The sequence below is a fragment of the Phaethon aethereus genome (genome assembly GCF_964289735.1).
Source record: "Phaethon aethereus genome assembly, chromosome: 3".
Classification (NCBI taxonomy): domain Eukaryota; kingdom Metazoa; phylum Chordata; class Aves; order Phaethontiformes; family Phaethontidae; genus Phaethon; species Phaethon aethereus.
In genome coordinates, this window is record NC_138576.1 from 116115729 (window position 1) to 116138867 (window position 23139).

Consider the following 23139-nt stretch of genomic DNA (forward strand, 5'->3'; position numbering starts at 1 on the left):
GGCTGTCTCACAGCCACTGACTAATCCTTCGAGCAGCAAAAGTAGCTCTTCTCACTCAGCCTCAGGCTCTTTCATGGCATTTTCCTGCAAGTGCCACTTACCATGCTGAGTCCCTAGGATTTGAGGTTGTTAGGGTGGCTGTACTGTATGAGACTTCCTGCAGGGCTGCTGCCTCCCAGCTTCCCAAGTCAGCTCTGGGTGGTACTGCACAAGAGAAGAGATAAGTTGTGATGTCTGCATGGGAACATTTGCCTTAACTAAGTCCAGGATAAGAGTGGATTTAAGTGCTTTGGTTTATAAATAAACAGCACTGTGGCCAAGGTAGATTTAAGCAGAGCTGGCAACAGCCCTACTTGGGAAGGGTTCTCTTTACCACATGGCCTGCTGTTGGACTTCCTGTTGCATGCTAATCCCTTAAGCCTGCTTTAGCTCTGTTAATTTTCCTTCTTTCCTTTTTTCCCTAATGGGCTGTCTCGGTGGCGTGTGAATGCCAGTGTTCCTCAGCCAAGCTTGTGCCTGCAGCTGGGCCAAGCATCCAGCCTGTCTTCCGAGCACCGGGTACCATGTGGCAGGGCCCCAGGGATGGTGGTGCCTGAATGTGTCCCATTCTCTCTGTCTTACAGGCTCTGCAGTCTGCGCCTGAAGAAACTCACAGTGCTGAAAGAGCTGGACAAAGAGCTGAGCTCTGTGCTTATCGCTGTGAAGATTCAGGTAGGCTCCTCTCCTTGCTGCTGCCTGATGGCAGCAAGCCCATCCTTGTGCTCTCTGTGAAGTGCTGGTCTGCATGTCCCTTGTCTTGTGCAAACCCCTTGCTTCTGTCTCAGTTAGCAGCCTTGGGGAGATTTTGGCTCTCAGGCTGGTGGGAACGGTGCCCCAGGGACAGCAGCCAGCTGCCTGGTGCTCGTTTGTATCAGGGATGAATTTGGCTAGGCCTCTGCACTGGGACAGAGTGCGTCTTGCTTCCCTTCTCCTGCCTCAGCCAAAGCCCTCCTCTCAAGCTGCAAGGTGTGGGGCATCCCCTACCCCACTGTTCCTGACCCTTTAGACAGCCTCAGCGCTGGATGGTTTCTGGCAGTGGCCTCCATCCAGATCCCCTTCCTGGGGAGTGAAGGGTGGGAAGGGAAGGGTGCAAGGGATCAGCAGCTCTCTGCATGACTTCTGACATTTGCACCCTGTGTAATCTCACTGCTGCCTCTGCTGTCCCCTCCCTTTCTCTGTGCATCCCTGCTAGGCCTGGTGCCTCTACTCTGAACCAGGCAGAAGGGAGAGGATCTTTTTCACTGAGGGGAGAGGGTTGCTGCATCCTGGTATGTGTGATCCTCCCCCCTCCCTCTCTGCAGCTGGTGGTGAAGAGATGGGTCCCTGTGGGTGCAGGCACATCCTTTCTGCCTGACAAAGGACAGCATGGAAGCAAGATGCCTCTTGAGTATGCTATCCTTGCCACAGCTCCCCTAACTCAGATGGGGTGCTGGTGTCCTTCATTCTTGTCAGCTGGCAGAAAAGCTGCTGATCCCATTGAAAACACTGTGGGGCAGGAGCTCAGCAGCTTTGCACTGCCATGGAACTCTTTGTGCTGCACACATTAGGATTTAAATCCTGGATTAATGCTGGAAGCTGCAGTATTAGTGGAGCTCTGGAAGCTGGCATTTGCCTTCGTGGCAGACCTGATTCACTATCACAGAAGGAACTGAAAGCGAAATGTGTGAAACCCAGGGCCTGCAGTGAAGACAGCAGGAGGATGCTGTGGTCCACACACTGTTGGTCAGTGTCCCACTTTGCTGGCCTTTCCCTCACTGTGTGTATGGTGCCATTCAGGAGTGCTTGAAAGCACTGGGCTCTCAGCCCCAGGACCCCTGAGACCTGTGTCCCTTTGGTGCAGGCTTTAGCAAGGAAAAAACTGGGCAGGAGAGAGCTGCCTGGCCCCTGGAAATGTGGGAGCAATCAACGCTGGGCCACAGGTGCCAGCAGCACAGGACTGGGAGGCTGGGAGCCAGCTGGGGGTTGTGGATCCCACGTGGCTGGGAGGGCTAGGCTGGTCCCTCACTCCTTTTATCTCCTGCACTGTCAGCCCAAGATGTCCATGCTTCTCTGGACTGGGGAACCTTGGGATGCTATGCAGCCCTGTTATGCTAGGGCTGCCATGTGCTGAGCATGTATGTCCTCCGCTGCCCCCTCTCTCATATACTGCAAATGCAAGACTGTGGAAGAGGCTGCACAGTGGGACTCCAGCTCTTTCAAACGGATCACACCCATCCCTGCCCCAGGCCAACCTTGCATCCTGTTGGCAAAATAAATTAACAAGGCTCAGCAGTGACTGTTTGAAGCCACAAGGGCTCTTCACTACAGGGCTCCTTTCCCTGTCAGGGAATGGAGGCTGCATTCAGGGTGTTAATCTAAACATGGTCACCTCCTCTCTGCGTGGCCACATTACCCCATGGCTCGACACTCATTGTGGGAGTAGGGTGTATTTGTGTGCCTCCCCAGGCTCCTTCCACCTGCCTGACCAGCCGCCTTGGCAGGGTTGGGGACTGCTGAGCCTTCCTGGAAGGCAGATGGAAGCTGTAGGCAGCTTCAGTGCAGCCTGCCTACAGAATGGCCTCAGATGGATCCATCCCTCCTGCTCCTCTCCTAGGTAACAGATGAGTCACACTAGCAAGAAGCTGTTTGAAGGCTGCCCAGCAGGTGTTGCCATCTCCATCTTTTGGATGGAAACAGTCAATGCATGTCATTTGTGGAGGACCTGCAAGTTCCCAAGAGGACAGCTGGGGACTAGTGGAAAGGGAGCTATATTTTCTCATTTCAGTAGTAGCTTTGTTGGGTTAAGGAATTTGCCTGTCAGGAAGTTGCTGCTCTGAAAGGCAGGTTGCATGGAAGCAAAGCTCTGACCCTGCCTGAGTGGGGCTAGCACCAAGACAACAGCCCCAGCGCTGAAGACAGTCCACTCAATGAATGTACATGACCAGAAGGACAACGTAAGCCTGTCTAGAACGTCCGATCTCATTCTCACAGTGATCATGCCCTTCTGGTCTTAGACGACAGCTTCCAAGTGTGGCATGTGCTGTTATCTGCTCCTTCATCTGAAAAGACCTCTGTCAAAGGACTGAGGGAGCTTTCATTGTCTACAGAGCATACCCATTTCCTGGAATTGATTGAATATTTAATGTTGACTGGCTTCTAGTGAGATAAAGTCTGAACTCCTGTGAAAAAGGGGACTTACTCTTATATCACTTGAGTGGTTTTTAAACCTTTATCCCTTGTTATTTGCTTTAGCAGACTGGAGATGTCATAGAGCATTTTATTCTCTGTATTGTTCAGTATGGCATTAAGAGATTCAGATGTGCCTGGCTGAGCTCCATAAAGGTGCAGATATATCTGTCTTGGCATCGTAACTGACTATGGTGTGAAGGGAAATGTGGTGCTCCCTCTCCTTCTGAATTACTATAATTCAGAAACACCCAGTTTTGAGCCGTGAGTAGAGGAAACAAACAAAGAAAACAGGAAACAAGGCCCAGCACTCCCAGAACTTTTAGCTCATGTGACAGGTGCTGTGGGAGGGATGCAGATCCTCCTGCAGCTGCTTGCAGGATGTGGTTGGTGACTCAGGTTCAACCCTTGATGCTGCTGTAGAGGGATGATGCTGGCAGCCCCTACATAGCAGACCAGAATGTGTACTACAAAATAGGCCAGGCTCAGAAGCTCATTTGCCTTTGCCAGGCCTGCCTGCTGTCCAGGCCCTGCTCGCTGCAGGAACTTGATTTTTTTGCTCCTTGCTATGCATGGAAGGTACATGCAGAGTTTTCTATCTACACCTCTCTCATGCTTTGTTTCTAATCTTTTTGCAACCACTTGTAGGATTTTCCACTCCTGCCTGAGCAATCCCAGCTACCCCCTAAATAAATTTGCTGATGATATTTAATGGGCTATTCTCTTCCATAGTGCACCTTTAGCTTGAATTCTGCTTTGTTGTCTGCCTTGGCCTGGTCTCCCATACTATGTTAGTTCTCTCTCCTTTTCCAGGTTTGGTATGCTCTCCTAGCCTCAACCTTGTGTTTAAAACAAGACTCCTCAGGACAGATTTATACCTGAAACTGGGGATTGTACCTTGCAAATCAGACCTGGGGATCATACACCTCTGTATAGTAGTAAAAGCTCCTGTATGTTCTCAGTCTATTAGATAGTGAAGATCTGTGACCTCAACCTCTCCCTATTGCTTTTCCCTTCCTTGACAGTCTTTGTCATCTGTGATCTTCACTGTAACAGTCTGATATTAAGTTTTTCTGTAGTACTGATGGTGATACTCAACTATTCTGATGAGAAATTGGTCTTGCCTGACATTACTTGAATTGCAGAACAGCTGAGCTACATCAGGTGCTCAAGGCCATGTCCAGTTGAGATTTGAATTTCTCAAGGGATGGAGAGTCCTCAGTCTTCCTGTGTCCTGTCCCAAGGTTTGACTGCACTCATAGAGAAAAAAAAAAAAAAATCCCAACATCTAATGGTAATTTCCCATGTTCCAGCTCATCCTCATTTGCCTCTTACTCTGCCCCTGTGCACCTCTGAGAGGAGTTCAGTTCTGTCGTCTTTGCACTCTCCTGCTAAGTATCTGTAGGCAGCAGTAAAGTACCTCTTCACACTCTCTTTTTCCAGATGAACAAACCCAGCTCATTCAGCGTCTTCTTGTGTGTCCTGTACTCCAGCCCCTGACCATGCTTGACATCTTCTGCTGGACTTGCTCTAGTCTGTCAATGCCTGTCTTGTACTGGGGACCCCAAACTGGTTCTGGAATCCAGTTGTGGTATCACCAGTGCTGAATAGAGGGAAGGAATCCCTTTTTCTGCCTGCACATTTGCTGGGGCTGAGATTGGTGTCACTGCTGCCCTACTGAGCATGCTGCTGATGTAGAGGTACCTTGATGCCCCCCAGGATTTCCCCTGTCCCTTTCTGCAGAGCCTGTCCTGCTGCCTGGGGTTCTTCCCAGGCAGCAAAGTTATAGGATATCCTAGGGAAGGACTTTGCTTTTGCCTTTGCTGAACCTCGTGAGATTTGTGTCAACTTTACTAGAAATCCCAAGTTATTCTTAACTCTCTGTTGCTGATAGGTGGGTAGTAGCCCCCAGGTGCTTGTTTCTAGTCTGTTTAATTGGAGCAATGCTAGTTTCTGCTGGGTCATGGTTTGCTCCTGAAGGTGATCGGTGTTTTCTACTGGATATGTGAGTGCCATCCATTTCATGAAACCTAGCATACCTTGCAGGCTGTACTTGAACTTTAGGTAGTGGCTTTACCCGAGTGGGCTATACCTCACACATTTGCAGTACAATGTCTAGCCCTTTTTCTACCCCATGTCCCAAGTGCTGTGCTCCTTGGTGCCCTGGGAGCTGGCCCTCTGGCAGAGCTTAGACATTATGATCTCTCTCTTCATGTGACCCCACAGGCCAGGTATCTCCTAGGGCTTGAGCTTAGCCAGGGTGCAGCCTGCCAGGTCATTGCACGCATAAAGAATTGTCCCAGACCTAAAAAGTGCTGCTGTTTAGGGGTCTCTGATCTCCACTGCTGCTCCCTTCTGCTTCCATTGTGATAATGAATGAGCTTTTGTCCCAGTCCTTACAATGTCACATGGATGTGCACCGGCGTTTCACTGAGAGCCAGGGACTAGGACTGGAGCTGGGTGTGTAACTTCTGTAATGGTAAAAGACAGTAACACACAGGACAGCAATGTTTATGAAACCTTCACTCACTGGATGTGCCACCCAGGCTGTCCTCACCATTCCTTTGCTGTAACTCTGTCCCCAGAAATAGCATCTTCAAGAAGAATAACTGCACCAGTATGTGTGGTTTGATGAAAGAAGGAATCTTTAGTGGATAATCCCTTTACAACAAACAGCAAATGGTAAATGTGGTGAAATAAATGGTCACTGTCATAGTGACCACCTGTCATCTCTTATTAAAGAAGAATTCAGGAAGGAAGAGTCAGTGCATCCTTGGCCAGGAAGGCTCACAGATGGTGAAGGGGATGAGCTCCACCTCTTCTTTTCAGTTTTAGGAAGACCTTTCACAGGAAAGCCTCACTCCTGGCACAGTTGCCAAGAACAATGTTGCAGGCAGCTCAGACTGGGCCTCTTGAAAACCAATGAGGGTTTTGCTAGAGCTTGTCTTTGCTCCAGTATCGGTGAGAACTGTAATGCTGCATCACTGCAAAATGGGGAGGCCTTTCTTGCCTCCCCTCTATAGGTTGTTTGGTTTTTTTCCTTGCTAGCATGGGTAACACCAGCAACGGAAGTGCAAGAAAGGCCTTATATGAGCACCACCCAGGCTTGCTGGACCCTGCTGAAGTTCCCATCAGCAAGCTTCCTTGGTGCTCGCTAGGTGCTGAAACACAGCTGTGCCCATTGCCATTCTTTTTGATTGCAGAGGGGATGTAGGTGTGGTCTCCTTTACAGTGCCACCTACATGCTCCTGTCATGACTTCTGGGGCTGCTGTCCCATTTGCAGTGGACCTGAAGAGCTGGGGGCTCTAACCTCACCTAACCTTAGCCAAATCTAGGATTTGTCTAAGTTGTTGAAGGGTCTCTGGCCATGGCCAACTTAGGATCCTGCTGGCCATGGCATGTCAGGATCAAGCTGGGAAGGGTGTGGGGATGCAATGAGGTCTTGGGAAGTGGCAACATATGAGGTGGCACCCAGTTCCTTTGGATCGCTGTGCCTATTTGGTTAGCTTTGACCCATCTGCTCACTAGCCCGCAGTTTAAGTTAAGGAGTGCTCACAAAAGCAACTGTGTACCCTGATGAAGTTTGCCAATGATACCAAACTGAGTGGGGAAGTGGACACTTCAGAAAGGAGAGCCACCCTGCAGGAAGACCTGGATAGGCTGGAAGTGTGGGCTAGCAAGAAACTTATGAAGTTCAACAAAGACAAATGTAAGGTCTTGCACCTTGGAAAACATAATCCAGGAGCGCAGCACAGGCTGGGATCTACCCAGCTGGGGACCAGCTCTGTGGAAAGGGACCTGGGTGGTCCTGGTGGACAACAAACTTAATATGAATAAACAGTGTGCTGCTGTGGCAAAGCAAGCCAGCAGGATGCTGAGTTGCATCAACAAGGGCATCACCTGCAGAGATAAAGATGTCATTATCCCACTCAGCACTGTGTCAGGCCACACCTGGAATACTGTGTTAAGTTTTGTTCCTCACTGTACAAAAAACATGTGGACAGGCTGGAGAGAGTCCAGAGAAAGGCCACAAAGATCATCAAAGGACTGGGAAGCCTGCTGGGAAGAAAGGCTGAGGGAACTGCGTTTGTTCAGCCTTGAGAAAAGAAGGCTTAGGGGAGACCTTATCACAATGTTCCAATTTTAAAGGGTGTCTGCAAAGAATATGGATACTCCCTTTTTAGAAGGAGTCACATGGAAAAGATGAGGGGTAATGTGTGCAAGTTACTCCTGGTGACATTCCGACTGGACACAGGAGGAAACTTTTTTACAATGAGAAAAATCAGCCATTGGAATAATCTCCCCAGGGAAGTGGTGGATTCCCCAACATTGGACACTACAAAGATTCAGCTGGACAGGGTACTGAGCCATCTTGTCTAGACTGTGGTTTTGCCAAGAAAGGTTAGACCAGATGATCCTTGAGGTCCCTTCCAACCTGGTATTCTATGATTCTATGATAACTGATTTGCAAGAACAGGTGTACTGGCCTATCCTGTTGCCTCCCTAGGTCAATGTCTCAGCTTGCTGGCCCATTCACAGGGAGGCAGGAGAGAGTGAGGAACCACCATGGGCTATTTTATGCTTGGAGCTGGTCCCTGCAGGGACACAGCCAGTGGGCATGGGCCTTTTGGGGGCGGTCTGTCAGGCATGCCACCTTGCGATCAAGAGAGCCTGGTGCATGCAGGCAGCATTTTTCATCCCCCAAGTCATTCAGTGTCTCTGTCAGCAGACAAGCCATAGAGATAGTAAAGATAGGACAGAAGTAAAAGGAAGAGTTGGAGCGGGCACGTGGTTAGAGTACCTCTCTTACTGCCCTCCTGGGGAAAAAAAAACATTTGTATATGTGGAGAGATAAGGACTGTTGCCTGAGAAAAAGACTAGGAGGAGTTTTCTGAGAGACAAGCTGGGCAAGTGGAGGTACCCCTGTTCCCCTGGGACATCCTGCTGTGGTCTCAGCAGAGCCATCCCTCCAGCTGTGCTTGGGCAGGGGTCTGCACTGGGTCTGTCTGCTGTGGGGGCAGAGATATGCTCCAGGACCTGTCCATTTCCTGGCTAGGCAGTGTGTTGGGACCCTTTCCTTTCCCTGCTGGTGCTGTATGCATGGCTCCCTCTGGCTCTGGCCGTGTCCTCCTCCACAGTGTCCAGTGAAGTCCAGGTGCAAGGAGCCAGTTTAAGCAGAGCAGACTTGGGAAGAGCAAGTGCTTCCTGGCAGGTGGGCAAGGAGAAGGGGCCTTTGGCAGCTCAGGAGAAACTGCAGGCAAAGAGTTGATTGGTGTGTGTAAGGTGGCTCTGTGAGGTGGAACAAGACAGAGTCAAGGCACTGGCTCTTTTCTTGTGGACTGTGAACACTATTGACTTGTGTGTATGGTGCAGTGGAGTCTGTGGCCAAGACGCTCCAGCTTAGCTGTGTGTGTTTACCAATCTTGTTGTAGGGTTCAAAGCGAGTCCTGAGATCAAATGAATATGTCCTTCCACCTGGCGGCCTGATGGAGACTGAGCTGGAGCTGACCTTCTCACTGCAGGTACCTTGTGTTCCCTGGTCCCCTGGGCTCCCTGGTGCTCCCCTCACCTGGCATTTCTCGGCAAGCACAGCTTTGGGGGCTCAGTGTGAAGGGGGCAACCTCTGAGGAGGGGCCTCCTGTGATTGCCTATGCTCAGATCATAACAGCACAGATTCCTGCTGCTGGCCAGCTGCTCCATTGCTCCAGGGGTTGTTTTGCTGGGCAATGTGGATTGGAGGATGATGCGGAGTGCAGGTAGCCTTTGAGGGGCACCTCAAAGCCCAGCAGGTCAGATCCTGATCCATCAGCACTGAGGATGAGTTTTCTACCTGTGTGTCATGCTGAGCCCTGCCCTCATGCTGCCATCTTCCTTGTGCTTCCCTTTCCCAGTACCCACACTTCCTCAAGAGAGATGGCAACAAACTGCAGATCATGCTGCAGCGGAGGAAGAGATACAAGAACCGCACGATCCTGGGCTACAAGACCCTTGCAGTGGGCATCATTAACATGGCTGAGGTACAGGGTACTGGGAACAGAGCAGAGCTTTGCATGGCCACCCTGTGCCAGTGCTGGGAAAGGAGCTGGGCTGGCTGGCAGGTGCTCAGTGCTGTGAGTGCTCTGGCTTGTTGCCTAACTGTGACAGAGCAGAGGGGGTGGTCTGCCAGCTGCCATTGTGTCACCCTGGCAGGGGGCTTGTCTGTCTGCCTATAGGTGATGCAGCACCCGACGGATGGTGGGCAGCTTCTGGGCCTCCACAGCAACATGAAGGATGTGAACATCCGAGTGGCTGAAATCAGCATCTATTCTTTGTCCAGTCAGCCCATTGACCATGAGGATGGGAGCGTCCCCTCAGGTCCTAAAATCAAAGCTTCAGGTGTGTTAGTGCTCATGACAGACCTGAAGGCAAGCATTTGGGACAGGACATGGGTAATGGAGTGTGTCCCCAAGCGCCTGCCAGCAATACCAATCATTTCACTGGAGCCATGACGGGCATCGTGTTTAGCTGTGGCGTCTGTACTGTCTGCTTTCAGATCGCTCTCCAGACATTGATAACTACTCTGAAGAAGAGGATGACAGCTTCTCCTCAGAACAGGAAGCCAGTGATGATGCTGTGCAGGGTCAGGTAAGGGAGGTGTGGCAGAGTGGCTTATGTCCTGGTCCCATTTCTGGGGCGAGAATCAGGGGTTGAGAGTCTTTATCACCCTGAGTCCTCTCATCTCCCTTGTAAACATTTGTCATGGTTTCACAGCGCAGAGACCCACAATATCTGACAGCAGGAAGAACTGTGTGCTGCTGTCAAGTCCATGGTGGGGCAAGGGACTTTGGAGACCCATATGTATCACCCATGTGTCCTTGGAGCTGTCTTGTCTGCAGCAAGACACTCCACCTTGCACTATGATTCTTTCCTGTCTCCCTGCAACAGGACAGACAATGCCCTCTTTGAGAGAGAACAGAGCTTTTAGGAAGCAGTACAGTCTGGGTCTGAAAATATTTAGAGGTGGCTGACCCATCCCAACCCTGTGATGAGCTGTGCCACTGCTGTTTGCTGTTCTCTTGTTGTGGTGCCTACAGTCAAGGCCAAAAAGGACTTGCCATAGCATGCTGATCAAGGACAGGGACAAACCCCTGTTCAGGGTCCTCCACATTACCTGTCCCATCCTGCTTGGTTAACACATCAGGGCCTTGTATCCCTGGGAGCTGTGTGTATCATTGAGGCTGATCCTTGGAAGAACACTTTGTGAGCTCAGGTGCTGCACCCTCTGAGCTAACCCTGGAGCGGGGAGACCAGGAGAAAAACATATGGGTCATGGGGAGGCTGGTGAGTGCAGAGAGAAGGGTTTTAGACTGTTACAAGGACTGTTGCAGAAAGCTGCTGTCTCTCCTCTGAATCTTGCTGGTACACGTGCCCCTGGAGCGGCGTGGGGGCAAAGGCACTGGGGAAGAGGGTCTGTTGCGGGGACAGTGCTAAGGAGGGAGCATGAGCTGCATGGAGAGAGGTGGAAGAAGTGAGAAGCAAGACTCTGGGAGCAGAGTGGAGCAGAGCTTTTCAAAACAGGGTGCAAACATGGGGCAAGGGAACTTCTAGGAGATGCTGCTCCCTGCACTCTGAGTTGCTCTGATGTGCTGTGACCTTTTGCCTGCAGGATCTGTTTGATGAAGAGGATGACTTGAGGAAAACCAAGAAGGCTAGGAGGAAAATGATCCGAACCACATCAATGACCAGAGTAACATCAGCATTTACAATGTGATCAAAGGGGTGAAAGGGATTCAATTCCTCCCCTCGCTGAAGGGAGTGAGGAGGGTCTGGATGGGGGATGCTGGCACTGGTGAAGTGCAGGGGAGACAGCCCTTGGCTCTGAGAAGAAGGGGCAAACCTCTTGCCATTAATGAGTTAGCTTGTTTCTCAGAGCTGTACCCCAGCTCATGGTCTGTACTGTGTTTAGCCTGGCTTCCTTTCAATGATGATCTGTGTGCAACACAGTTTTGACTTGCTGCTGTGACATGGTTCTTCTCTTTCCCTCCCTGAGGAAGAGGAAAGTTGGCACAAGGAAGGGTGAGCCGTTAGCAGCTCCTCTGCCTGTCAGCAGAAGGGGGGAACTGCCCTGCCAGCCTTCCACTCTCCAAGCATCTCCTAGTCCTCCTCTGCTTCAGCCCTGCAGGTCCCTGGGCACCTTCTTCCTGAGTTTGTTCCCTGTCTTTTCTTGCTTGAAGTCAGCATTCCTCAACCAGATGGTCTGGGGAGAAAGGGGATTTAAATGGAAAGAAAGTGCTATTCCAGCCTGTAGTAGAGGGAGCCTGAGTCCTTTCACCCTCCCTCATGCCCAGATACAGCAGCTTCTTGCAGAGTCCAGATTTAGTCCAAATTCTACAGTAATTTTAAAGAGCAAGGGGGCTCATAACTGACCTTGGGCCTGTGGACCCAGAAAGGAGCTGACAGCATGTTAAAGAAAGCAGCCATGGCCTGTACATTAGTCACCTTGGAACCTGGTTTGGTAGTTTTGCTGATCTTTTTTCTTCCCTTGTTTTGTTTTAGCAACCAAACTTCAAGCAGAAATTTGTGGCTTTGCTGAAGAGGTTTAAAGTGACGGAGGAGGTAAGAAGCAGGAAGGCTGCCCCACCTGGCAGTGTCTCCTGCAGATGTGTAGTTGTCAGAGTGCTGGTTCCCACTCACTGGGAGCACAAGACATGAGCTCCAGGTGCTCAGGGGTGTTACCAAAGGTGGTGTGAGAAACGGCACAGGCTGGAGCTTGGCTTTTCCAAAGTCTTCTGCCTCAGGAAGGTAACTCTGAGCCTCATGCTCAAATCAAAAACACCTTCCTGTTGGGGAGGGGCTGGGGAAGAAGGGTGCTGTCATACACTGGCCCTGTCCCAGGAACTGGCATTGCAAGTATGATCCTGTTCATAAATGAGAGCAGGCTAATATCAGCCTGGGGGTAGCTGGCCTTGGCTGGGAGCCTGCACTGAGTGTGTGGCACATCCAGTGCAAGTTGTCCCAGGTGTCTTAACTCCCAGTATGATGGGTGTCTGAAGACTCCTTTGGATGTCATGCTCATGGCACCCTCATTTGGCCCAATGACTGTCACTTGCTTTTTCCACAGGCTGGATTTGGCTCCCTGAGGTGGGAACAGTGCAATGATGTGCCTCATGGCTGGGAGGAAACTTGTATGTGCCTGGCCTGGGATGCAGGTAACTCCATATCTCTTCATTGCCCTCTGGGCTTGGTCCCACAGGTTCTGGACTCTGACCCTGTAGACCAGACCCAGGAGGTGGAGGAAGACCTGGGCTTGCTCTATGATAGCCTGGAAGAGTGCAATAACAGTGACAGTGGCCCGGAGATTGAGGACAATGAGAGTGTGCACAGCACACCCAAGCCCACCCTGAGGTAAGGGTTACAGGGAGTCACAGACCAACAGTACAGTCTGTGGGACCTGAAGGAATGCCCTCTGACACTTTTCTGTTGCTTGGGCTAATGCAGGCATTGTCATGTCTCCACTCCCATTGCCATCTTCTGTTGGCACCACTGAGATCCTCACTTGCATATCCTGCTTAATAAACTCAAAATTGCCCATTAAAACTGGCTTCCTTCACATTTAGTCTCATTTAATTTCCTGGCAGTCCAGAATCTAACACTTAACTGATCTGCTGGAAGAGTGCCTACTTGATCTAAGCCCCTGCTGTTCCTTGCTCTCATCTTTCTGCTGACAGTCCTGGCATTCTCAGGGCTCTCCACACTGAAGCATAGCTGGCTTTTGAGCACTTTGTGATTGCTTGGGCCAGTCCTTGTGTCCCTGAGAGATCTGCATGCTGCGTTCCCACCCTTTGTGGAAACACGTGACTAGCAACCATCAGCGATGTTCCTCACCCCATTCCTCAGGCACCTGGTGGCTTGACTTGCTCTGCCAAGCATTCCTGGCTTGGCACAGAGGTCTCCAGTGGACCATACAGTGAAACCAGGCTTTTCTCTCATGTGTTCTGTGTTCACCTGGCCTCTCTGCTCAGGGCTGTTCTGTTTCCATGCTGTCTTTTTGTGAGAAAGTTGCCTTTTATTGTCTTTCTATTTGGCTGCCTCACAGTGCGCTGGGTCTCTTCAATTACTTGTCGTTATTGTCTCTATAGTTTGGTATTTAAATATAATGTGGATTAGCTGGAATCCCTGCTGAATATACTTAGCAGGCGTAGCAGACTTTGTCTGCCACAGGCAAACTGTTTGAAATTAAATCTGCTGGATTTAGGAACCCATAGGGCACTGGAGAAGGAACAGGAACATGACAGAAGTCATGTCTTCCACAAACCCATAAGTTGTTGTGAAGGCAACAGCAAGTGCATGTGCAAGGGGGAGTTGCTTAGGTGGTCTGCTTGGACTCCAAGTTTCACATGGTCTCTCATCAAAGGCTTTAAAGAAACAAAGGTGCTGTGGGAGAAAAAGGAAAGTCTTTTTGTGGTCAGATAACGGTTTATGTATGTACACTATGTAAAACTATGTAAGAGGAGTCTATTGAGAGTATTTAAATGCACGACCCCACTCTGGCTCTGCAAGTGCCTATTTGCAAGCATCTGGTCACTGGGAGAGCCTAGAGTAAGCATCCTAGAGTAAGTGCTGCTCTGTGCTTGTACCTGCCATTACAGTCTTCCTTGGGTGTTCGCTGGTGTCTCTGGTGGGACAGCCTATTGGGCCCTGGGCTGTTTTCAGCCTGTTCACAAAGTGCCCCTAGCTTGGTTTGCTCTCTAGTGCCTCCGTTTCTGTCAGTGCTGAGTGTGTATTCCCTTGAATTCACATTACTGGGTCTGTACTTTTTCTAAGGAGATGTGGGAGCCAGCTGCCAAGGTCTTTAGCGTAGAGTGTATGGTTCCAAGGCCCTGCATAGCCTTCTCAGCTGGTGATGACCTTCCAGCCCAACGTGTAAATTCAAGATGTGATCCTCACGTTGGATTTATTTATTGTCATAGACAGCCTTGCTAGACACTGTGAAGGTCTCTGTGGAGCAAGGGCTTTAAGGTAGTCCTTAAGGGTGAGCAGTGACCGGTGCCCTGGACTGGGCCAGTGGTGTTGGGAGCAGATAGCCATCCTTTTGATCGGCCAGGAAGGCCACGCAGCTGTAGGCTGCTCCTGTACTGGGGCGAAACTGGAGCTAGATCTGAAGCTGTTAGGTAAGACCTCAACAGTCAGAGACTTTGATTGAAGATCAGAGGTGAAGGAGCAAATGTCTCCATAGGTGACTGGAAAAGTGGATTGGGGAGAGAGGGCTTATTCATTGAAAACAGAAGGAGGCTGTGCAGAAGGGCTGGGATTTACCTAAATCTCAACCTGCTGAGACTCAGACTCAATCATGCCTATAGGATAGCCTTTAAACTGTGGAAGAGGGAAAACTGAGAATTGCAGAACTCTGTGCTCAGTGTGACGCATCCTTTAGGGATGAAAGCTTCTGAATTGCACGTGAGAGAGGGCAGGAACAGACACAACTTCCATGGCAAAGCGGGAGACATTCCCATTTAAATGGGGTGTTGAAAGCCACACCAAGTGTATACAATCTAGACACATCCAACGTCTAAGAAAAAGGAGGGAATGAAGATAGCTGTTTGAAGTGCCAGTGGCATGTCACATTCTGGTGGGATTACTGGGACAGTACAGAGGTGTGTGGGAGAGATGCTGCTGATTGGGGAGTGAATTATTAGAAAACATATTTTTCTGGTTTGACTCAAGTTATTAACATATGGATTGAAATTGCTGGCTGAGAAAAGGCAAATGTAGAGCAGTGACTATACAAGGTGGTGACAATGCCTGAGATCCTATAGCAGAGATTGGAGAAGTGGAGAGAGCAGAATTATGCTAATAACAGGAGACGTCATTTATCTCTGTGTGACCTGGAGAAAATGTCCCACCAGGGCACAATGCCAACTGTAAACCCATAGCTTTGGTAAATGAACATGTCGTGAAGCAGCTAGTCACAGGGCCAGTGAGAAGAAAATTGAGCCTTGACTCCTCCCAGCCAGTGTATAAACACTGCTGCTGAAGAGCTGCTCTGTGATGGGGACTGTTATTTACTGAGATGAAATGTCTTTGTAGGAGCAGTAAAAGCAAAGAACCTGACAAACACTGTTGTGCCTGGCAGCACAGTGTGATGTATACAAATGAGGAAACATGTTAAAAGGAGAGTAGAAGGAGCAGCCAGGATGTTCAGAGGTTTGTAGGTATCCTGCAGAAAGCTGCAGATATATCCAGATGAGGACAATAGAAAACTATGGAAACTCTGTCAGAGTCCTGACAGAAGAACTGTTCTATATCCTACACCTCTGTGGTCATCCCTGAAAACCTGGTATCCCCATCTGCACACCAGGTGAATCAGGAGAGATTTTTCCTGGGAGTCAGTGAACAAATATACATGCAGCTTAGAGGGACACGGACTCAGATCTCCTGCAGGAAAGCCACACATTGCAAATGGGCTGCAGTTGCTGCAAAAGTACTGGGAAAGATGACAGGTGAAGTCCAGTGATAGAGCCTGTTTGTTTCCTAAAGATTAGTCTTTGAACAGCCCACAGGATGTGGAGAAGGTCCTTGGCAAATAAATGATGGATGGAAAAAGAGGAAACAAAGGTGGAAGCTCACACTGGTGGCAGAAACAGTCCTGCTGCCCTAAGTGAGTTCCTGTGTTGACCATTGTGACTTGGGAACAGGGCCTCAGAGTTACACTGTGCAGCTCTACCAGAGCTCAAAAAAAGGCAAATTTAAGTGCCGGGGAGCAAAACAGGACATTGCTGTGCTGCTGCGCTACCTGTGGCGTGGTTCTGTGTGCAAGACTGTGGTCTTCAGAGCCTTCGGAAAGGGGAAAGCAGAAAGGGAAGACGGTAGCTGCTGCTGGAAGTGTGCAGCAGTAGCAGCAATCAGCAGCAAGGAGCCCGCCTTGGAAAGGGGGGAGCAGAAGGGAAAGGCAGCAGAAATCTGTGGAAGCCATGGTAGTGCAGAGGGGAAGAGAGGTTCAGCAGCACATTGGAGTTGTGGTGTTGACAGAGACCAAATACCAGTGAGATGGAGCAAAGTGGCAGTTCCTCACCCTGCACTGCAGTTGTAGGGGATCACCTGAGAGAGAAGTCACTGCTGGCTAGGAGACAGGGAGCCTGCCTCTAACTCACTAGGGTCACAGGTTTGGCCCTGTTGGCCTGGGGTAGCCCCATTCTGTCCCTGCACGCAGCATTGTTGCAGCAGACCATGGTATGTGGGACTGGCAGGCCTGCTCCTAGGCTGTGAGTTGCTCAGATACATGCGTGTCTGGCCCTGTGTCCCACTGGGGACCTCTCCATAGTGGTCCATGCTTGGGACAGGCCGGTGGGATGTGCTGGCATCATGGTGACTTTGTTCCTCTCTTACTCCCGCCTTTTTCTCTCCCATCTGTCTGTCTGTCCATCTGTTCGTCTGTCTGTTTCTCTGCAGGCGTTTCTTTGAGGGAGTCTCTCATTCTGGTTCCCAGACTGAGATCGGCAGTCTGCACAGCCAGAAAGGGCAGGATCAAGAGTCGGGCAGCCCTGTGAGTTACACCACCACCACCACCTCTTGCCCCCTTCCCTCCCCAGCCAGCCCAGCATCCCCACAGTGCCTGCAGCTCCCTGTGACACCACAGCTCCTGGCAGCACCTGCCTGGGGCTGCTCCTTCCCTTCCTTCCTCTTCTTTTTCCCGGTGCAGGCAGACAGGTAGCGATGGGGGGCATCCTCTGCGGCTGGTCCCAGGGTGATGCCATGCTCCCCTGTGGGAGCATGTGTTCTGTGAGGCCAGGCATGGGTTACTGACAGCCGCCCCACTCAGGGCACTCCATCCTGCTCTGATCCCACTCCCTGTCCCCCAGGGTGAGACAGAGAAGCGGAAGCCAGGAGTGCTGCGACCACAGGAAGAGTCAGGAGTGGAGGTCCCTGCAGTGGTAAGTCCAGGCTATGGGATGTGGAATGGGGCTGGAGCTCCCTCAGGCCTCACCTTGGTGCCCAACAGCCTGGGAGCAGGGATGGGAGGACAAGTAGATTGGGTTGGAGAGCAGGAAGAGTGGAAGGAGGGTTATGTCTGCAGGAGATGCAGCCCAGCCCCCTCGAGGCCCTGCAGCCTTGTCTCTCCAGCAGGGCCACCAGGCCTATCCTGGATGGGGGCACCCATGAGTGCAGGGAGCAGGGCAGGGAGAGCGGTGTGTGCGAAGCGACTGTGTGTTGCCCTCAGGAGCTGGCCGCAGAGGAGCCATGTTCACGGCTGACCCCTGCAGAGGCTGCCACAAGGGAGGGCAGTGTGGACAGGCTGGCCCAGCTGGGCCCTGGGACCAAAGCCGAGCTCCCCAGTGCTGTGTCCCCCAGGTAAGGCGGGTCCGTGCTCCATGCCAGAGCTGAGAGGGCTAATGTTGGCTCCCTGGAGTGAGTGGGGGTTGGTGGAGATGGGATTTCCTCAACAGTGTTGCCTCTCCTGCTTCTCTCTCACAGCAAGGCAGAGAGCAAGCAGTTATGGCGTCCCCGCAGCACCTCTGTGAAGGACCGACAGAGCTCAAAGGGACAGGGTGGCCGCGCCAGCAGCCTGGACAGTGAGAGCTCTCCAGACTCATGGCACAGCACCCAGGTGAGGCCCTGGAAGCTGCCTCACCTCAAGGCTTCTCACTCAAGAGCCCCGCCAGGCCTTCAGCCATGGGCAGAGTGGCCAGGGTGGCTAGCTGAGATTAACTTTCATGGTGATGCTGTCATAGGTGCCCCGAAAGTCTGTTTATGATCAGCTGAACCAGATCCTGGTCTCAGATGAGCAGCTCCCTGAGAGCATTGTGCTGGTGAATGTTGCTGAGTGGCAGGGGCAGGTGAGTAGGTATGATGGGAGCTGGATGCACGGGGGGAGCTGTAAGCAGGCTCCCAGAGGATTCTCCTAACCACGGCAGGATGTCCTAGGGAAACTGGCACCAGCTGTGCCCTTCTGTCCCCCAGCGTGGCCATTCCTTTGGGGAGACAGTGCATTTGCACAGTGCTGAGGTACAAACACAAGAGTCTGGTGTATCTCTGCCGTCATGTGCCACACACCAGCATTGCTGCATTCTCAAAGTACAATGCCCTGAGCCGTTCCAGAAAGGCTGGTTAATGGGCTATGCCTTGTACCCTCACTGCTTGGTCCTGGCTCCCAGTGACCACACTGGTCAGAGCTTTGTTGGATGCCCTGGCAGAGGGGCCAGACTCCCTCTGCTGGCACCAAGCCCTGGGAAGCAGCAGAGGTGCCATTTCTCACTCAGAGATGGGAGAGCATAGCCCGCTGCTCCCAGGGAGCATTAACTACATTGTCAGAACTGGGGTCTCTGGGCAGGGAGGCATGTGAGGCCTTCCTGCCTCATGCTGATCACCATTGTGTCCACTGAGGATGGGCCCAGCCCTTGACTGAGCACCTGCCTCCTCCATGCCTGGAGGAGTTGACTGCTGAAGGTGAGCAGGGCCATGTATGTGTGTGCAAACATGCAAAGAGCAGTTGTATAAAGCACTAGTGAGACCCCTTTGGGATCCTGCAGCTACATCTGACATCCAGAAACAGTGCTGGAGAAACAAGGCAAGGTTTGCAGTAGAAGAAAGGGCTTCTCAGTGAGAGGCAGTGGAGTCCTGACCCAAGCCACATTGTATTCCTGGTGTATTCCTGCTCTAGCTCTTGTCCTGATCGGGAAAAAGGAGCAAGGCCCATTCCCAGACCCTGTCATGGCATCTTCTAAGCCCCCTTGTTTAGCACGACTGCCTGTTTTACCACTGTTCAGCTGCATGCAGGCACCTGAAGGGCACAGAAAGATTTTGGAGTGCCACAATGGGAGAGAGCGAGAGAAGGGAATGAGCAAAGGGGGGCCGAGCCTAGATCTGGGCCCTGCTGTGGGATGGCAGGATTTAAATCAGAGGGTCCCTGGACTGAAGGAGCGCAGCCTGGTTCTTGGGGCAGTTTTGCCCTTGTCATTGCAGGGTGGTAAGTGCTGTGCTCAAAGGTGAGAGCAGGGGACTGGGGCAGTCAGCCCTCTGGAGCAAGAGCTGGGAGGAATGGGGATGCTTGGGCATGCAGCCAGGGGTGACCTGATGGTTTCAGCCTCCTCACAGCATGCGTGGGGACAGGGGCCCCAGCTCTATCTTGGGGGGCACAGGGGCCAGGGCAGGTGTGGGCTGGTGCTGGCCAGCACAGCCATGGCCCCCCAGGGTGCCTTAACCCGAGCTCTCTGCATTGGCAGTACGTGAGTGAGCAGCTCCAGGCGCACAAGCAGTTGGTCGTATCCACCTGCTCCGTGGCGGACATCCAGGCAGCCTTCAACACCACTGTCTCCCGCATCCAGCGATAGTGAGTACAGCTTGGGCTCAGCCTGGCAGCTCCCGGTGACTGCAGAGAAGGGCTGGGAAGGGCCCTGGCTCCCCCAGGGCTCATTAGGACCCTTTGGGATTGTGGACACAACTACAGGAGCAGGTATAGGCCCTGGGGAAAGCGGGGTATCCCAGTGCTGGTTGTGCCCACAGCAGTGCTCAGCAAGCTGGAAATTGTCAGCAATGGGTTTCTGATGCTGGGTCAGCTGGCCTGGTAGGGCACATCCCCTGCTGCCTGACCCACCTGCTCAGCCACTGCTCGTCCCTCATGGTCTCCTTTTCTCTTTCGTTGGCAGCTGTAACTGTAACTCCCACATGCCTCCCCCAGTGAAGGTTGTGGTGGCAGGGGATCAGAGCTACCTGAGTGTTGTCCTCCGTTTCTTTGTGGAGCAGCTGGCCAGCAAGACACCCGACTGGCTCAACTACCTTCGTTTCCTGCTTGTGCCGCTGGGTGAGCTGCCACGAGCCCGGGCCCAGGGTTGTCCTTGTCTACCACCCTGGGTTCCCTTGCCTGGAGCCAATGTCATCCTTCTCATCTGCAGGCTCTCACCCTCTGGCCAAGTACCTGGCCTCGGTGGATAACAAATACAGCACTCTCTTCCTGGACACGGCATGGCGGGAGCTGTTCAGCAGGGCTGAGCCACCTGTTGCAGGTGAGGAGTGGGGCAGGCCAGGGCCAGCAGTGCCCTGAAGGGGAACCCAGTTGCCACCAAGGCTCTCACTGCTCTTTGCACCTGCAGACACTGTGGACATTGCAGGCCGCGTCACCCAGTTCATCGCTGGAGCCAGCCTGTCTCACCAGCTCCCCATCTCTGAGGCTATGCTGACGTACAAGCAGAAGAGGTGAGCATGGCCCCAGGGCACTTCTCCTGCCTCACAGACCCAGTCTGGGCTGTGCCTGGGACAGGGTTGTGGGTCTCCCCACGGCAAGCAGTGCGGTGCTATGGGGAGCTGGGGTTTCACAGTGAGAGGCCCGCAGTGCCATCCCCTGCCTCTCCCTGGTGCGCTCGGCCCCTCCAGCAGCTGTGGGCTGTGATGACCCCAAAGGTGGGGACTGGGTGCCAGGGCTGGGCTGGGCTGGGGACCGTGAACCGGCAATGTGCTGCCCAGGGGTTGACACTCGTGTTCCAGCTGCACTCTCACCTCTCCCTTCTCTTGGTTTCTGGCACCCAAGGAAGAGAAGTCTCTATTTTGATTTTTATATCAGGTATTGGCTTGTGCTTGCTGTGCCGCTGCCTGGCCCCCCCGCCTGTCCCCCATGTGCATCCATCCCTCTTGCCGTGCAGAGGAGCTGTGACCCCAAAGTGGGGCATGGCTGCCCTCCCGCATGCAAGACCTCTCCCAGCACTGGAGGGGCCAACTCCTTGCCTCCTTGTGTAGTGTGCCCTGTGCTGCCATGTCGGGGACAAAGGGGTCCCATGGGAGGGGAGGGTAGAGGAGACGGTCCCAGTGGCCATGAGCCAACATTGGCCCCTGCCAGCGTGGGGGTCCCTCGGCCACAAGGCTAGCCACATGGCACTTGGCACTCAGCACACCCAGACCCTGACCAGCCTCTCTTCCTTGTGCAGCCCTGACGAGGATTCCTGCCAGAAGTTTGTACCCTTCGTGGGGGTGAGTGTGTTGAGGGGCCAGCGGGCAATTGGGGCTGGAGGACAAGGGCAGTGTACAAGCCCTGCTGCTGCTGTCCTTTGCAGGTGGTGAAGGTGGGCTTGGTGGAGCAGTCCTTCAGCGCCTCTGGTGAGTCCCTGGGAGCCCAGTCCCTGGATCCTTTCTCCACGGGGGGGAGGCCCTTTGTTGGTGTTCCCCAGCACCCCCCAACCTACACTCTTTCTCCCTAGTGGACTCGGATGATGCCACAGTCTGCACCCCCTCCCTGCTGAGCTCGGCGCCAGCAGCTGGTGGAGCGGCCCCCTATGGCAAGGAGACTGTGAGCACCCCGCCACCCTCCCCGTCAGTCAGCAGTGGCCTCTCTGGTGCTGGGTAAGGAGGCCCTGCTCAGTCTGAGGTAGTGGGTGCTGGGGTGGGATGGTTCGAGCTGCTCCCTGGCCAAGCTGCCACATTCTGGGGTTATTGGGCCAGGGTAGGCTGCAGCTGGACTATGGGGGGGTAGAGGAGCAAGGGCAGCACCTCTGTGCTGCATGGTGCTGCCCATCTTGCCCAGGTCTCTGAGCCCCGGTGTGGAGGTGATGGGCCTGCAGGTGGACTACTGGACAACACAAGGGCTTGACAGGAAGAAGGAGGGTGAAAAGCGGGAGACGGGTATCAAGAACACACTCAAGAGCAACTTCCGCTCACTCCAGGTCAGCCGCATCCCCAGCACAGGGGAGCTGGTGCCCCCTAGCACCATGGCCATGACCGTGGTCACCAAGGAGAAAAACAAGAAAGGTAACCAAGACCACCTGGGGTGCTTGCTGGCTGTGGGGCCACAGTCCATTGCAAAAAGGGGGGGGGGGAGCCTGCAGGAGGGCAGGGCTGAGACCTGGGCTCCCACCCAGAGCCAGGTAGAGACATCCTAACATTGGTCCTGTCTGTCCTCGGGTCCCAGTGATGTTCCTGAGTAAGAAACCAAAAGAGAAGGACCTGGAACCCAAAAGCCAAGTCATCGAAGGGATCACACGCCTCATTTGCACAGCCAAACACCAGAATACCATGCTGCGAGGTGAGGGGAGGCGCAAGCTCCACAGGGCTGTAGGTGTCAGACCAAGCAGCACAGGCTGCCTGCCTCTGGCGGGGCTGCGCCTCACTGCACCCTCTCCTCTCAGTTTCCATAGATGGGGTGGAGTGGAACGATGTGAAGTTTTTCCAGCTGGCAGCACAGTGGCCAACACATGTCAAGTACCTCCCTGTGGGCATCTTTGGCTATTCGAAGAGCGCGTGAAATGCGGGGGCAGCCCTGGGTTGGAGCTGCGGAGGGTCGTAGCAGGAGACCGGGAGAGATGGACATTCTCTTGTCCCTTCTCTTCTGTGGCCCAGCCCCTGCCTGCTCTGCAGAGGGAGGTACGACACCCACACCGCTCCCTGTGAGCCAAGACCCATGCAGGTGAGGCCACTGAGACCAGGTCCATGCACCCTCCAACACCAGCCAGGGCACTATGCCATCTGCCTCCTGTGACCCCCAACAGCAGCCTGGGACAAGGGTTGGCAGCAGCCAGCAGGCACCCAGAAAGGGCTCTGGGCGCCGCTCTCCCATGATGCACCTGCCAGGCCAGCTCCCCAGCCAGCCAGGGCCCCAGCTGGGCTGGGCCCTGACAGGTTCCCCAGCACTAGAGCCAGCAGGATTACTTGGGTGGGGGGCAGGTGCTGAGCAGGGCCCACCAACCCTGTACCACGCCTCACCAGCCCCCCATTGCTGTGTCCGGCCTTGCCCTGCAGGGCTGAGCCTCAGCAGCTTTTCTAGTCCTGCTGCAGCCCCACTGCTGAGGCTGTCCCCAGGCTAATGGGGGTCACCCTCATCTCCCTATCCCTTCCCAACCAGCCCTGCCCCATGGTGCTGCCAGCTGGAGATGTGGCATGGGGGCACCTGGGTTTTTTTTTTTTACAAGATTCTATTTTTTTTAAATTTATTGTACGGTTACTTTTCAGGATTAATTTTAATAAATTAATGCTGG

At 52.9% G+C, this 23139-nt stretch overlaps 1 protein-coding gene across 1 annotated transcript in view; it reads left to right on the forward strand.

The window, feature by feature from the left end:
- The window catches only part of LOC309403934 (phosphofurin acidic cluster sorting protein 2-like), a gene marked incomplete at both ends in the record, with an annotated part of 70089 nt that extends 47680 nt beyond the window's left edge, over nt 1-22409 (forward strand). Inside the window, 24 exons of the mRNA XM_081998234.1 lie at nt 624-711; nt 8638-8727; nt 9097-9222; nt 9418-9580; nt 9738-9829; nt 10851-10931; nt 11741-11800; nt 12438-12589; nt 16634-16727; nt 17044-17115; nt 17403-17533; nt 17657-17789; nt 17914-18018; nt 19405-19511; nt 19828-19982; nt 20074-20184; nt 20272-20374; nt 20706-20738; nt 21100-21142; nt 21226-21268; nt 21370-21511; nt 21693-21916; nt 22077-22190; nt 22294-22409. Coding sequence (XP_081854360.1) covers nt 624-711; nt 8638-8727; nt 9097-9222; nt 9418-9580; nt 9738-9829; nt 10851-10931; nt 11741-11800; nt 12438-12589; nt 16634-16727; nt 17044-17115; nt 17403-17533; nt 17657-17789; nt 17914-18018; nt 19405-19511; nt 19828-19982; nt 20074-20184; nt 20272-20374; nt 20706-20738; nt 21100-21142; nt 21226-21268; nt 21370-21511; nt 21693-21916; nt 22077-22190; nt 22294-22409 — 2578 coding nt within the window. The remainder of the gene's footprint in view (nt 1-623; nt 712-8637; nt 8728-9096; nt 9223-9417; nt 9581-9737; nt 9830-10850; nt 10932-11740; nt 11801-12437; nt 12590-16633; nt 16728-17043; nt 17116-17402; nt 17534-17656; nt 17790-17913; nt 18019-19404; nt 19512-19827; nt 19983-20073; nt 20185-20271; nt 20375-20705; nt 20739-21099; nt 21143-21225; nt 21269-21369; nt 21512-21692; nt 21917-22076; nt 22191-22293) is intronic.
- Nucleotides 22410-23139: the final 730 nt, after the last annotated feature.